Source organism: Peromyscus eremicus, chromosome 20 (genome assembly GCF_949786415.1).
Source record: "Peromyscus eremicus chromosome 20, PerEre_H2_v1, whole genome shotgun sequence".
Classification (NCBI taxonomy): domain Eukaryota; kingdom Metazoa; phylum Chordata; class Mammalia; order Rodentia; family Cricetidae; genus Peromyscus; species Peromyscus eremicus.
The window spans coordinates 30,010,381-30,023,398 of NC_081436.1; the positions used below are offsets into that span (position 1 = coordinate 30,010,381).

A 13,018-nucleotide genomic window follows, 5' to 3' on the forward strand; every position below is an offset into this window, starting at 1 on the left:
TTCATATAGTGTGCTTTGATCATACTCAGTCCTCCTCCCAACTCCTCCCAGATCCATCTTCATCTCTCCAACTGAATTCTTTTCTTCCTTATTTTTAGTACTATTTTTAAACCCATTAAGTCCAATTTTTGCTGGCCAACTACTTTTTGTAGTGGGGCCCGTCCTGGAGTGTGGTTGACCTCCCGGGGGATCACACAACGAAAGAAAACCGACTTTTCCTCTTCCAGCAGCTCTCAAATGCCAATAGCTTCTCATGCTGGGATTTTGTCTGGCTTGAGCGTGCATAGGTCTTGTGCATGCTGTCACAGAGATTCTGTGAGTTTATGTGAGTTATGTGCATCTGCCCTGTTGGGTCTGGAAAACACTATTTCTTTGACGTCATCCACCACCTCTGGTCCTTACAGTCTTTCGACTCCCTCTTCTGAAAAGATCCATGTGGGGAGTGGTGTGGTCTAGATGGCTGATTGAGGAATGAACACGCCACAGTTTCTTATTCTCTGCATGTTGACCAGTTGAGGACACCAGTGTGAATATCAGGCCAGTCATCAGAGTAGCTGGCAGGGACCACAGCTGGGTGAGATTGATATGTTTGTTTATTTAGACAGGATCTCATGTTACACCATGTTGGCTTTTAGCACACTATGTACCCAAAGATGACCTTAAGCTTCTGACTCTTCAGCATCTCTCCCCGGAGTTCTGGGATTACAGGTGTGTACCACCATGCCCAGTTTATGCGGTGCTGAGGACCGAACCCAGAACTTTGTTCATTCTAGGCAATCACTCAACCAGTTGGGCTAGCTAGCTCCCTGATTTGTTTGCTTATTTTTAAGAACAGAAATTTTTTTAAATTAAAGATGTATTTTATTTTACGTGTGTGTGTGTGCGCATGTCATTGGGTGCATTCATGTAGATGTCAAAGGATAACTTATGAGAGTCAGGTCTCTTCTTCTACAGTGTGGGTTCTGGGGAATTGAACTCAGATCAAAGGCTTGGAGGCAAGCACCTTTATGTACTGAATTGCCTCGCTGGCCCTATTAAGTTTTATTTATTAAAAAGGCAGAAGAATGGGCCAATAAGTGCCTCTTGACTCCGACTGTCTAACTACTACCAACCCTGGGTAGTGAGGAGGTGATGGAGAGAGGTCATCAGTGCCATTTTTTTGTCTACCAATGTCCCCACTGTTCTTTTGTCCATTTCATGAGTATGGTCAGAAAGTGCCCCTTAACTTTTGTTCTGTGCCAAGGTTGGGCATTCAGAAATGGAGGTTGGGGTCAGGGATGTTCTCAGCCGCTCAATAGGCACAGACCTGCCAGTGTCAACTTGGGTAAGGACACATACTGCCCTTCATTCTATTGGCCAGGCTTTAGAACAGCTTCCAGGGGTACTGATCTTGCTTCTCCAGTCTGTTAATGAGACCCTGATGAGGGTCACTGGTTTACTGTCTGCACCAGTCCCCTGGCCCTGGGAGCTGTCAGCCAGCCTCTGACTGATCCTAGAAGGGACCTGGGCTCTAGGGGGAGAACGCAACACAGCTTTTTTGTGGGCCAGGTGGGAGATGAGCAGAGGATCAGGCCACCTTAAGAAATTTGAATTCTACTGATTTGGTTTTCTCTAGTGGGGAAGGGTATGGGGCTGCATGATGCCTCAAGGCATGCTGAATTCGTGGCAGAGAGTTTTGTAGGGAGAGCCCTGAGCTGGCTTTGCCTTTGGTTATTTCTCTCACTTGCCAGGTGACCTCGACTCCAAGAAGATCCCATTTATCATGAATAATATTCCTACCATTAAAAATCTTCTAACCCTAGGAGCAGAACACATCCACCCCCAAAGAATTTTATTCCTGCAATGGATATATGGATATCCTCTGCCAATTTGGGATATCAAGAACAATGTACTGACAAGTTTGAAGCCTGGAAATCCCCAGTGAGACCACCAGGACTTGGCAACCTGTTTAGGGTCCAATTTCCTCTGTCACCCATCTACATTCTTGGAAGCCAGGAGCCTGACAAGTCAAAGAGTATGTTCCCTGAGCCTCTGTAAGACCCGGTCTCTGTGTCCTTCTTCCGTCACCGGCTTGTGTCTCAGAAGCTCTAAACCATCTTCCTTTCTTTGTTACTTCTGGTGTTCACATTGTTGGCACCAGACTCTGGGGACTCATTTCAGCATCTTTCAGATTTAACCCAGTAGCCACAAAACAGCTGGGGCACCTGCTGGGTACCAGGGTCTAGAAGTTCCCATCTTCTTTATCAATCTTTATGCCATCATATCATCATGTGGTCTCACCCTTGTGGCTCGTGCCTGCTTTAAAAAACGGGAGGGGGGATATAGCCCAACCTGCCATAGCCTGCAGGTCCTACCATTGTGTTAATTTCAGATACCTTGGCTCCTTACTATCCAGGGACAATAAGAGCGGCTTTCCAGGGTCTTCATTAGGACTTCTCCAACTATAACAATGAGTGGGTCCCCCTCAGGCATGACACTCCAACCTGGGAACAGAGAAATTGCTTAGAGGCACCAGATGGAGCACCAGAGTGGATTTTTAGCAGGCAAACAACAGCAACTCTGATAAGAAGAGCTGCAGGAGCCTGGGTTTAAGGGTCGGAATGATGAAAAGAGGGGATATGCCCTACTGGTGGATTTTCAGCATGGACATGCAAGGTCAGTCTGGTCAAAAAAGAGCTCTGGCCTCCTGACAGAGAGACAGATGTGTTCAGCTGAGCTGCAGGTGGGAACCCAGGCAGAGGGAAGCTGCCGGACCCTGGTACTCGATAAGTGCTCCACACTGTGCCACAGATCCTGGTTGAAATCAACAAAGATGCTAAGTCTAACATGAGGTCCCCAGAACCCAAGCTGCTAAATTCCCTGCACCCAGCTCTTTAGCCTGGGGCGGTGGCTTCCAAAATGGGTTTCTAAGACCTGGTGTTCCTTCACCCATAGGCAGTCCTATCACTGAGTGAATCTGGAAAACTCCAATCACAGTACTACTCTGTGGGGGTGGTGATCCTTGTTATTAGACCAACGCCTCTAAGAAGACCCATGCTCTACTGTTGAACCAGTGTCGGTGAAACAGTGTGGCTACGGAACATACTTGCTCATATACCAAGAAGAGTCTTGGAAATACGGGGTAAGCTTCTTGCCCCACACTGGATGTGCTTTTCTCTGGAACCTGACACTGCTGGAAGGCTGATGAAGTAAAGGCAGACTACCAACTGTGCAAATTGCATAGCTTTGGAGCTTGCCAAAGGCTGGAGGGGGAATCCTCTTCTTAGGGCTTATATCAGTTCCTTTTCCTGTTGGTAGCATAAACTACTCTGAGGAAGAAAAAACAAAAAAGCCAACTTGAGGAGGGAAAGGCTTATTTTGGCTCACAGTCCCAGGGTAGATAGCTATCGTCACAAGGACAGCATAGTGGTAGGAGCATGAGGTAGCTGGTCATATTACATCCACAGTCAGGAAGCAGGGATGAATACTAATGCTCAGCTCATTCTTTCCCTTTCAGTCAGCCCAGGAATCCTGCCCAAAGAGTGCTGCTGCTCACAGTGAAGGTGAGTCTTCCTACATCAATGAATGTAACCTAGGTAACAGGTGTGCCCAAAGGCTAGTCCAGTCTAGATTCTATCAAGTAGACAGTCACTATTAACCATCACGGGGTTCCATGGTGGGAAGACTTCATGCTGCTCTTCCTTCAAGTGGGGGCTGTGAGAGAACTCACCCTCACCCGTGGAAAGTGGTGATGGTTCTGTACCCTCTGCCCGCATTCAAAGATAGGGACGCGATTGTGATGAAGCATTTGGCACTCCCCAAGGACTCAGAATGTTCTGAGAGCCATTGGCAGCTCTGGTTTCCTTCCAGCAGAAAGAAACTGCCCTGGGCTAGCAGTGGCATCAGCCTGGGATACTTGGAACAGAGTACTGTACCTCCCTCCCTTTCTTCAGCTACAGCCCCTGTGGCCAGACACACAGTGGGGATGTGATGAAGTACTGGCCTGGGAGTTGCATCCTCCCTTCCTTCTTCATGGTGGGGCCAGGAGATGCTGTCCCACTGGCCTCTCTCTGGGAAAGGGCTGCAGACACGCCCACTGTGTGTACAGATCAGAACAAACAAGTAGGCGGCAGAGTTATAAAAACCACCATGTGTTTTATTAGCTAATAAGATGCATCTGCTTTTATTAAAGAAAGACCCAGAGTGCAAGGAGGTCTAAGGACTGACTTCTGAAGGGGCACAGAGAAGCTGCGTGCCCACTCATCGGCCACAGCTGTGCCCTGTATTGACGTCCTCAATACCTTCTCCTTCCTCTGTCTCTGCTCTTCCCTGAACCTCTTAGTCATGCCCAAGTCTAGTCAAGATGCCTCAGGGTTGCACTTATCAACCTGCAGCCCTCCCCAGGGAGGAGAGCTGTCACTGACTCAAAGGTGGACAGGTGAACCCACGCCAGACAATGACAGGGAGAATTTCTGAGCTTCCTTGGCAATTATCCAAATGATAATGACATTTTACCATTAAAGATATCTTTTTTTTCTAGCATTGAAAAAAAAAAATCCCTGGGCTCAGCACCCAACCCTGGGAGTTGGGACTCTCAGAACCACCCCCGGGGCAGAGAGAGAGGTGCTGTCACCATTCTAGTGCTGTCTGGGCATCAACCTGTAGTGGTAGCTGAGCATCTTTCTTGAGAATGGGTACTAGGGATTCGGGCAGAATAGTCAGGACCCAGGCTCTCCACCAAGGAGCTCCAGTTTCACCGGCAGTCAAAAGACCTTCAAGGACTGGGGTGTGGACCGGGAACTGTAGGACTGCAAAACCAACCGAGGGCCTGGAGGGGAAAGCTGGAAAGAAGTCTGGGGACAGTTAGTTCTAGATGGGAGCAATCCTGTGTCTTGGACAGGAGGCCCTTTCCTTCACCTATAAAACAAGGGGCTTGGGATAATTTCAAGCTGAAGTTCCTTTCCATTTTTTCCCCCAAAGGACTGCGTGTCACTGGAGCTTTGAAAACCGAATACAAGTGTCTCTGCGCAAAACCTGGAATCCTGTCCTCTGAGCTCAGCCCATACCCGCCTCCTCCCTGCTCCTACACTCGCCTTTGGGGACAGCTTGGACCTCAGCTGCAGTCTGGTTGGCTCAAAAGTGGGCAGATCTGTGGGTCGGAGTCCAGCGCCCCCTAGTGTACCCGAAAGGTACACAAGCCCTTTAGGACCCCTTGGAGGCCCAAGGGCCGGCCGTGACTCAGGGTGCCACCGCTGCCAGAGCTGCGGGAGGCCTGATTGGGGTTCCGTCGTGGGCTGAGCCACGGCTCAATTAATTACCAGTTGCTGGGAATCCTTGTCGCTCGCTTGTGGTGACTCACCCCGCAGCCAGGCTCACTTGCCAAGCACGGGGCGAGGGGTGGGGGTGGGGGGGTGGGGGTCTTGGGTCTTGGAGTCTAAAACGAATTTTGGGGAGCGCACCTACTCTGGTGGGGCTTCCCATTCGGGTACCCGAAGACCCCGCGGAGACATGACTGTCCAGACATAGCGCACAGCGCCGACGCCCCTGCCCTGTGGTGCACCCACAAGCCTTTGAATTTGGGTAAAAAGCTTTTTGCCTGGGAGCCTACATGAAGCCCCAAACCCACCGGGCTGAGTCTGGGTAGACAGAGGCCGGGGGTATAGTCCGGGAGACTGAAGATTATAGGACTTTTATATTTTCGAACTTAAAAGCTGGGTCTGATTTACAGGCTGCTCCTATCTCCGTGGTCAGCTTCTAGCTCCGGCCTCTTTGCTATTGAGCGGGGGCGGGGGTGGGGGTAGGGGTGGGGGGAATCACCAGATCCCTCCATCTGCATCTCTTCCTTAGCTAGAGACAGAGAAGATAAGATAACCTAGCCAAGGAAAGCAAGTCTCGGGGGTCTCAAGACTTTGGTTTTAAAGTCCCGGTTCGCAGCAACACTGCTCTAGGGGTGTTTTGGGAGCGAGAAAACCTCTCTCTGGGCGACCTAAAGAGAGATGGATGGGTGTGGGATCCGAAGACCTAAAGAGAGAAATCTGGGCTTCTTCCCTGTATGCTAAGACTAGCTGCTCCTTGGCAAGAGGCTCTTGTCCCATCCCCAAGCCTGAACTTCGTGGGTGAACTTCGCGGCGGTTCTCCTCTCCTCTCCTCTGCCACGGAAACAAGAAATGATTAGAGAAGAAGCAGGGAGGGTACTGAGGGAGAGGGCGAATGCGAATTCCCGTCCTTCCCTTCTTGACGGGTGTGTGTGTGTGTGTGTGTCACTAAGAGTGGCGGTCTGCACTATTCACCAGAACTCTAGGGAAAAGTAGCTGGGGGTCAGCAGGTGCAGGACCACCGGAGACGCATCCAGCATCCCACCATGAGGACTGAGGAGGCTGTCAAAACGCCAACACTCTAGGAGGCAGTGCCCCAGCCAGTAGGGTGCTGCTGTGCCAGGTGGCTGCTGCAGCTGGAAGTGTGTGTGTGTGTGTGTGTGTGTGTGTGTGTGTGTGTGCTCGCGCGTGCGCGCGAGTATGTTGAAGGGGGGGGGGGGGGAACCGGGAAGCAACTGCTGCTGTACTCCCAAGTGCCCATAGTCCCTTCCCCTTCTATTCCCCACGCTCCCCTTTTCTCCGTTCAGACTCTGATTTGCCTCCACTGGCCGAATTCGTTTCTCATCTTCAGCTGCGGGGTTTCTCAAAACTCTCCACTTTGCCAAGGCTGTGTGCGCTCTTAGGGGAGCAGTGCTAGCAGGGACCCAAGCATTCGTGTTTATCCACCCATCCCAGCCCAAACCCACTAGCGGCTGGGCTCCTGCACCCGCACCCAGGCGGCACCCAGTTCTACCCCTCTCCCTCCCGCTCTGGCCACCTCTCCTGGGCTCCATAGCAAGCACGGTGCGCAGCACTAAGTCTGCTGCAGGAGCTGCCACTGCCGCCTCTCCAGCTGGCTGGGGACCAGGCGGGAGGTGGCGCGACCCGGAGGCTGCAGGAGGGAGGGAGGGGGGAAGGGAGAGAGCGAGGCAGAGAAGAGATGAGAAGAGAGGAGGAGAGGAGGGAGGGAAGCCGGTCCTCGGAGTAGCCTGCTCCCCCCATCCGCCCCCGTCCCTCCCGCCGGAGCGGGGCCGTCAAACGCAAACACGCGCGCACGCACACCCGCGAATACATACACTCGGGCTCCCTCCGGCGCGCACGCACAGCGCCTCAGGCAGACCAGAGCGGCGGCTGCCTCTCTGGACTCCTGGACGCCAGAGTCTCGGGATCTTCCCGCGGCTGATTCTCCTTTGCCCGTCCCTATCCCTACCCTTCAGTTCCTCCAGGCCCGCGGGACCACTCCCGCCCCGCCGCCGCCACCTCGCCGGCCGCCCCGGGAGGAGCTGGCTGGCCGGCCGGCCGGCCGCGCAGTTCCCTCGTCGCCCCCGAGGTAGCTCCGTCGCAGCTCCTGTCTTGGACTTCGCCCTGTTCCTGAGCTTCGGAGGCTGAGTGAAACAAACTTCGCAGATCGGCTGTCGCGCGGCGGGCACCCCGCGTGCCCCGCGCGCCCAGGTGGGCACAGGGCTTTCGGACCTTGGGGCATCGGGCTGCCTTGCCCGTTGCACCTGCTAGATAGACTCTCTCTCCCTGCTTGCTGGGGATTCTAGAGACATCTTCACTTAGCAAACTTTTCTGTTCCCCCAACCCAAGGGGGTGAGGAAAGCTAGAGGAAGAAGTTGGTCCCCGCGGGGCAACTGCCACCCTGGAGGCGATTCGCTGGGCCCCGCTAGCCGGGGAACGCATCCAGAGGGATGGGGAACCTCTCCCCGGGTCGCCCTCTGTCCCGGCTCCTGATCCTGATCCTGCCCCAGCCCGGCCCGCGGGCTCGAGGGGCCAGGTACCAAGGACCACGCAGCCCGCGCGGAACGAGCGTGGGTCATCCATACGCACGACTATCCTCAACGGGGCAAGCCGCCTGACCCAGGCCTGGCGTAGGGTGACCCGGGTCCAGGAGCGCTGGCCTCCGCGCTCTAGCGATGCCATAAACCTGCCTACCCTCATGCCTATCCCAGTGGTGATCACCACGCCCGCGGACCCCGTTGAGTTCGCGGAATCGACTGCCCTGGGTGCGCCCGTAGGGCCCGCAGAGCTCGTTGTGCCCGCAGAGCTCGTTGTGCCCGTGGAACACGCTGTGCCCGCGAAACCCGCTGCGCCCGCGGAACCCTCTGAGCCCGCGGAACCCTCTGAGCCCGCGGAACCCGCTGCGCCCGCGGAACCCGCTGCGCCCGCGGAACCCGCTGCGCCCGCGGAACCCGCTGCGCCCGCGGAACCGGCTGCGCCCGCGGAACCGGCTGAGCCCGCGGAACCCGCTGCGCCCGCGGAACCGGCTGCTCCCGCGGAACCGGCTGAACCCGCTGCGCCCGCAGAGTCCGCTGCGCCCGCAGAGTCCGCTGCGCCCGCAGAGTCCGCCGAGCCTGCCGAGCCCGGGGCGTCCGCTCAGCCCGCGAAACCTGCAGAGTCCGGTGACTCCTGTGTGGTCATTGAGACCGGGGAGCCCGCGGAACCCGAGAACGCTCCTCAGCTTGAAGGTGTTGAAGTTCGGGACGGTGAAGAGCCCGAAGATGAGGCCAACATTTCCACCATCAGCTGCGGGCTCTGCTGTTACCACCGCTTACAACTTCGACTGGAACGCAGAGCAGGCTTCGTCCGGGCGGCGCTGCACTGGGATAAGAGCGGTCCCTTGATTTCTTTCATCCTTGGCAGCTCCCTCCTCGCAGCCATGAAGCGGCAGAACGTGCGTACCGTGTCCCTGATCCTCTGTACCTTCACCTACCTGCTGGTGGGTGCCGCGGTGTTCGACGCCCTCGAGTCCGACCACGAGATGCGCGAGGAGGAGAAACTTAAGGCCGAAGAAGTCCGCATCAGAGGCAAGTACAACATCAGCTCTGATGACTACCATCAGCTGGAGCTGGTGATCCTGCAGTCTGAGCCCCACCGCTCTGGTGTCCAGTGGAAATTCGCGGGTTCCTTCTACTTTGCCATCACCGTCATCACAACTATAGGTAAATAGTGGGTGCGCCGCCACCGGGCTCGTGGGAGACGCGGGAGGAGTCCTGGGGAAGTAGTGCGCGCTGTGTAAGGCTGGGTGGGGGGCTCCCAGCTCCAAGACAGCCCCATGTTTGTGGATCTCACCCCTCAGGGGATGATCTCACTCCTCCAGGGAATCCTATCTGGTGCCCCACACCGCTCTGGTGTCTGGGCCAGGCTTGTAAACCCCCAGAGACAGAGTGCTGTTGTCTTGAGGGTGGAGGCGCCTACTTTTGCCAAGAGTGGCGCGCTAAGAATAATCCCACAACCGACACCCACCCACCGCAACACCCCTGTGCGGGCTGTGCTTCCCTAAGTGGGTTCCAAGCCTTACACTTACTACCTCTTGGGGAATTTGGGACAAAGATGGCTTGGTGACAGTGGCTGCTTAGGGGGCTATAGGTGGTACTGATCCTTCCTTATCTGGGGGCCTTTTGGGAGCCAAGATTTTAGCACCCATTATCCTTTCTTTGAGTTGTGGAGTGTGTTAGGTCCCAGAAGAAGAGTTTGCTCTTCTTTGGTTGGGATGGGGTTGGCAGCAGGTGACCTGCAATGCGGTCTTGGTGGGCTGGATAGGGCAGTGGGTGTGGATCAAAAGAGTCTGGATGTTGTTTGAAAACGGGGGGTGGGGGGAGTTTAACTCACTCTGGGAAAGAGTCTGGTACAGATGGGATTGCTTATAGGTTCCCACACTCAGGTCACTGTCCACAGAGCAGTCTCTGGTGGCTCCCTATGACTGTACCCCACTGAGGCTGGGGTTGGGAGACTCTAGATTGGCACATGAAGACCTGTGGAAATCTGAGTGCCACACTTCATCCCAGAAGATGAGGTAGATGCCCTTCTGGTAGGAGGCAGAATGGTGTCTCTGGCTGGCCACTTGCCCTGTCATGGCAGAATGCCTAGGGCCATCTCCTTAGATCTGTGAGGACCAGAATGTTGACTCAAAGGTGGTCTCTTTTGCCCCTTATGAGAATCCATCTTCCTTTCCTGGACCTCCCTCTAATTTTCCCATGATACTTTTTTTTTTTTTCCTGAAAAGCTCTGCATTACTGGAAGGGGAGAAAAAAAAAATGACACAGGGTTTCAGGGTGCCATATGCAACAGGAAACACCAACCTGAGACAGACTCTTTCCTTCTTGCTTGAAAGGACTTTTTAAGAGTTGCATTTTAAAAATATGTGCTAAATTGGTGCAGGTTTTTATGTTTGGGGGAAGGAAGTCACCCTTCCGTTGTCCACATAACCAGTTTTGCCAGGTTGGAAAAGAGACCAGCAGGTCACTGCGTCATTTCTGTCTTTGAACTGTGGTGGTGATACAGATGTGCAAGTCATTGGTTCTGGTGGCAGGTATCTTTGCTGGAAGGCAAGAATATACCTGTGACATGGACGGAGGGGAGAAATTCCATGGTCCCCTAAAAGTGCCTTTTGTCATCCAGCTCTGAAACAGGGGGATTTGTTTTTCAGGCTAGTTCCCTGGAGTAAAACCAGCACAGAAAACCATTGACTCGTCCCAAGATGTGGGTGACTCAGGGAGAGGGCTGGGGTTAAAAGCAAGCGCAGTCATGTTGCAGCATTCCTTAAAAAGGTAATTGAGGTTGAGGAAGCTCTCATTGGGGTGTGCCTCCTTTATTGATATGATTGGCAGTTCAGGACAGACACTTCTAATATTTGAAACTCCAAGGGAAGAGAAGCTAAAAGTAACTGCCGTCTTAGCCCCCCAGACAAGGGGGCTGTCATCAGGACAGGATCAGGGCCACTTGAGAAAGACAAATATGTTGGTTTTTCTCATTTCCCTTATTGGGTTTTCTACTGATTTGAGGAAAACATTGGAAACACACACACACACACACACACACACACACACACACATGCTCTCATGTGCATACACATGCACATATATATCCACACTCATGCATACTCATTTGCACGCTTGCATACACACATAAATGCATATACATACATACATACATACATACACACTCTCATGCATATTCATATGTATGCACAATACACTTACATACATGTACTGACACACACACAAACACAATACTCTCACATACATGTACACATATGCATGCACATACATACACACTCACTCACATGCACACATGCACACATGCATACACCCATGTACCCATACATACACATGTACCCATACATGCATGTACACATACACATACTTGCGTGCACATATACACACATGCAGGCATATGCATGCAGACAGATACACATCCAGACATACACACTCATATGCACACACATCCACATGCATATACACACTTACTTGCATGCATTCATAAACACCTGCATACATGCACACACATACACATGTCCTAAGGCAGCTGTGCTTGAGTGGAAAGAGTGAAATCTGGAGCCTGCCATATAGGAAGACTACAGTGATGCCATTTTCTGACCTCCAGCCTCAGTTTCCCCACCTGGAGAAGGGCTATTGTATAATAGCCATTGGCAAGTGGCCTTTCCTCATCAGCTGTGGGCATGAAGGATCCATACTCCAGTCCTGCACACTGCAGCGCTTAGTAGGTGCTGAATCTATGATCTTGCTTTTGACTGACTGAGCCTCTTGCTGCCCGGTCCTCTCAGTCATCCGCAGAAGCACTCACATCTGTAGGAGACAAAACACCTTTATGGTTACTCTTGTGTGTTTTCTTTTATTTATTTTTTTAAATACAAATGCAAAGGAAAGTGCTGTTAGGTCCAAGATAGAAGCCAGCCCTCAAGCCACGCCCTCAAAGGAATCATCTTCATCTTCTATTGGGCACGATGTTGGCAAAAATGAGACTCATTTTCACAGCTTTCCTTTTTCACCTAAATTTGGGTGATTTCTGGTGTGCGTGTGTGTCAACTCTGCACCCAACACTCTGGTTGTGGCAGGAGCCCTGAAGCTGGCTAGTGAATGTTGCTTCTTAGAAGCAGTTATTAGCTTCCTATGGGAAATGGATTCTCAAAACGTATGTAATTACTACTTCATTTCGAAGCTGTGGCTAGGCCTTCGTGCAAGACTTTGGAGGCTATGACATGGACTCTGGTCCTAGCTCTCTGGGGAGTCCTGCACATAACAACTGCCCTCTTAATCAGGTCCAGTCCTGGTGCCCATTCTTTCCAGGGGCTTCCAGGTTGCTGCCACTTGTAGCTCTCCTTAAAGGGTCTTTACTGTGTGGTTTTCAACTTGGGTGAGACTCCCTTGCTTGTAGCCCATTGACCCCGATTGGTTGTGCAGTTGAAGCATCCCCTCCCAGACCCATTGATGCAAGTGGGAGAAGGAGGTGGTGCTGAAGGGGCGGGGTCTACATGGGCATAGGAGGTCTATGAGAATCATCTCTGCTTGGGGTTGAGGTCTTGGAGCTTGCCTAATACATGGCTGGTATAAACTTATTACCTCCCACAGTGGGAGTTTCAAGCTAAAACTACCCCACAGTCAACCTCTCTGCACAATGTGCCAGAGATGGGATTTCCATTGCACTTGGGTTTTTCAGTCTAACATCTGTGATCTAGGTTGGCTACCTCCAGGATCATTAAAAAGGAAGACATCAGAAGCCACCTGCGGAACTATGGATGACAATTTAAAGGCTGGTTTGCCATGGGGGAAGGAGGGTTGGCTTGTGGGTTTTCTTCTCTAGCTACAGTTTTGGGGACAGGGGAGAAGCACACACTTCCTGACTCTCTGGGACCATCTGAAGCTGCGGTTGCTTCCAGATTGTTCCAGACAGATATCAAACTCTTTCCTTTCCAAGGTAGAAGCAGACTTTTCACAAAATAGACAGCATTCATCACAGGTTTGGGTGGTGGGACATGATTCACATTCTTGTCAAGTACCTGCCCTGCCTTGCTTGTGCTGCCTGCTTTGATACTCTGGGGACAGTCTAGATGACAAGATAAGGTCTGGCCTTGGCAGAAGGTGCTGGAAACCCAGAAAGTTGGATGTAGTCTCGTGTGGAGCACAGGTACAGCTAAACTCAGTGAGAATCTTATCTGTCCTGTG

General features: G+C 52.6%; 1 protein-coding gene across 1 annotated transcript in view; it reads left to right on the forward strand.

Moving 5' to 3' along the window:
* Positions 1-8,712: 8,712 nt before the first annotated feature.
* Positions 8,713-13,018, forward strand: part of Kcnk9 (potassium two pore domain channel subfamily K member 9) — a 30,852-nt gene continuing 26,546 nt past the window's right edge. The window contains exon 1 of the mRNA XM_059248090.1: positions 8,713-8,995. Coding sequence (XP_059104073.1) covers positions 8,713-8,995 — 283 coding nt within the window. The remainder of the gene's footprint in view (positions 8,996-13,018) is intronic.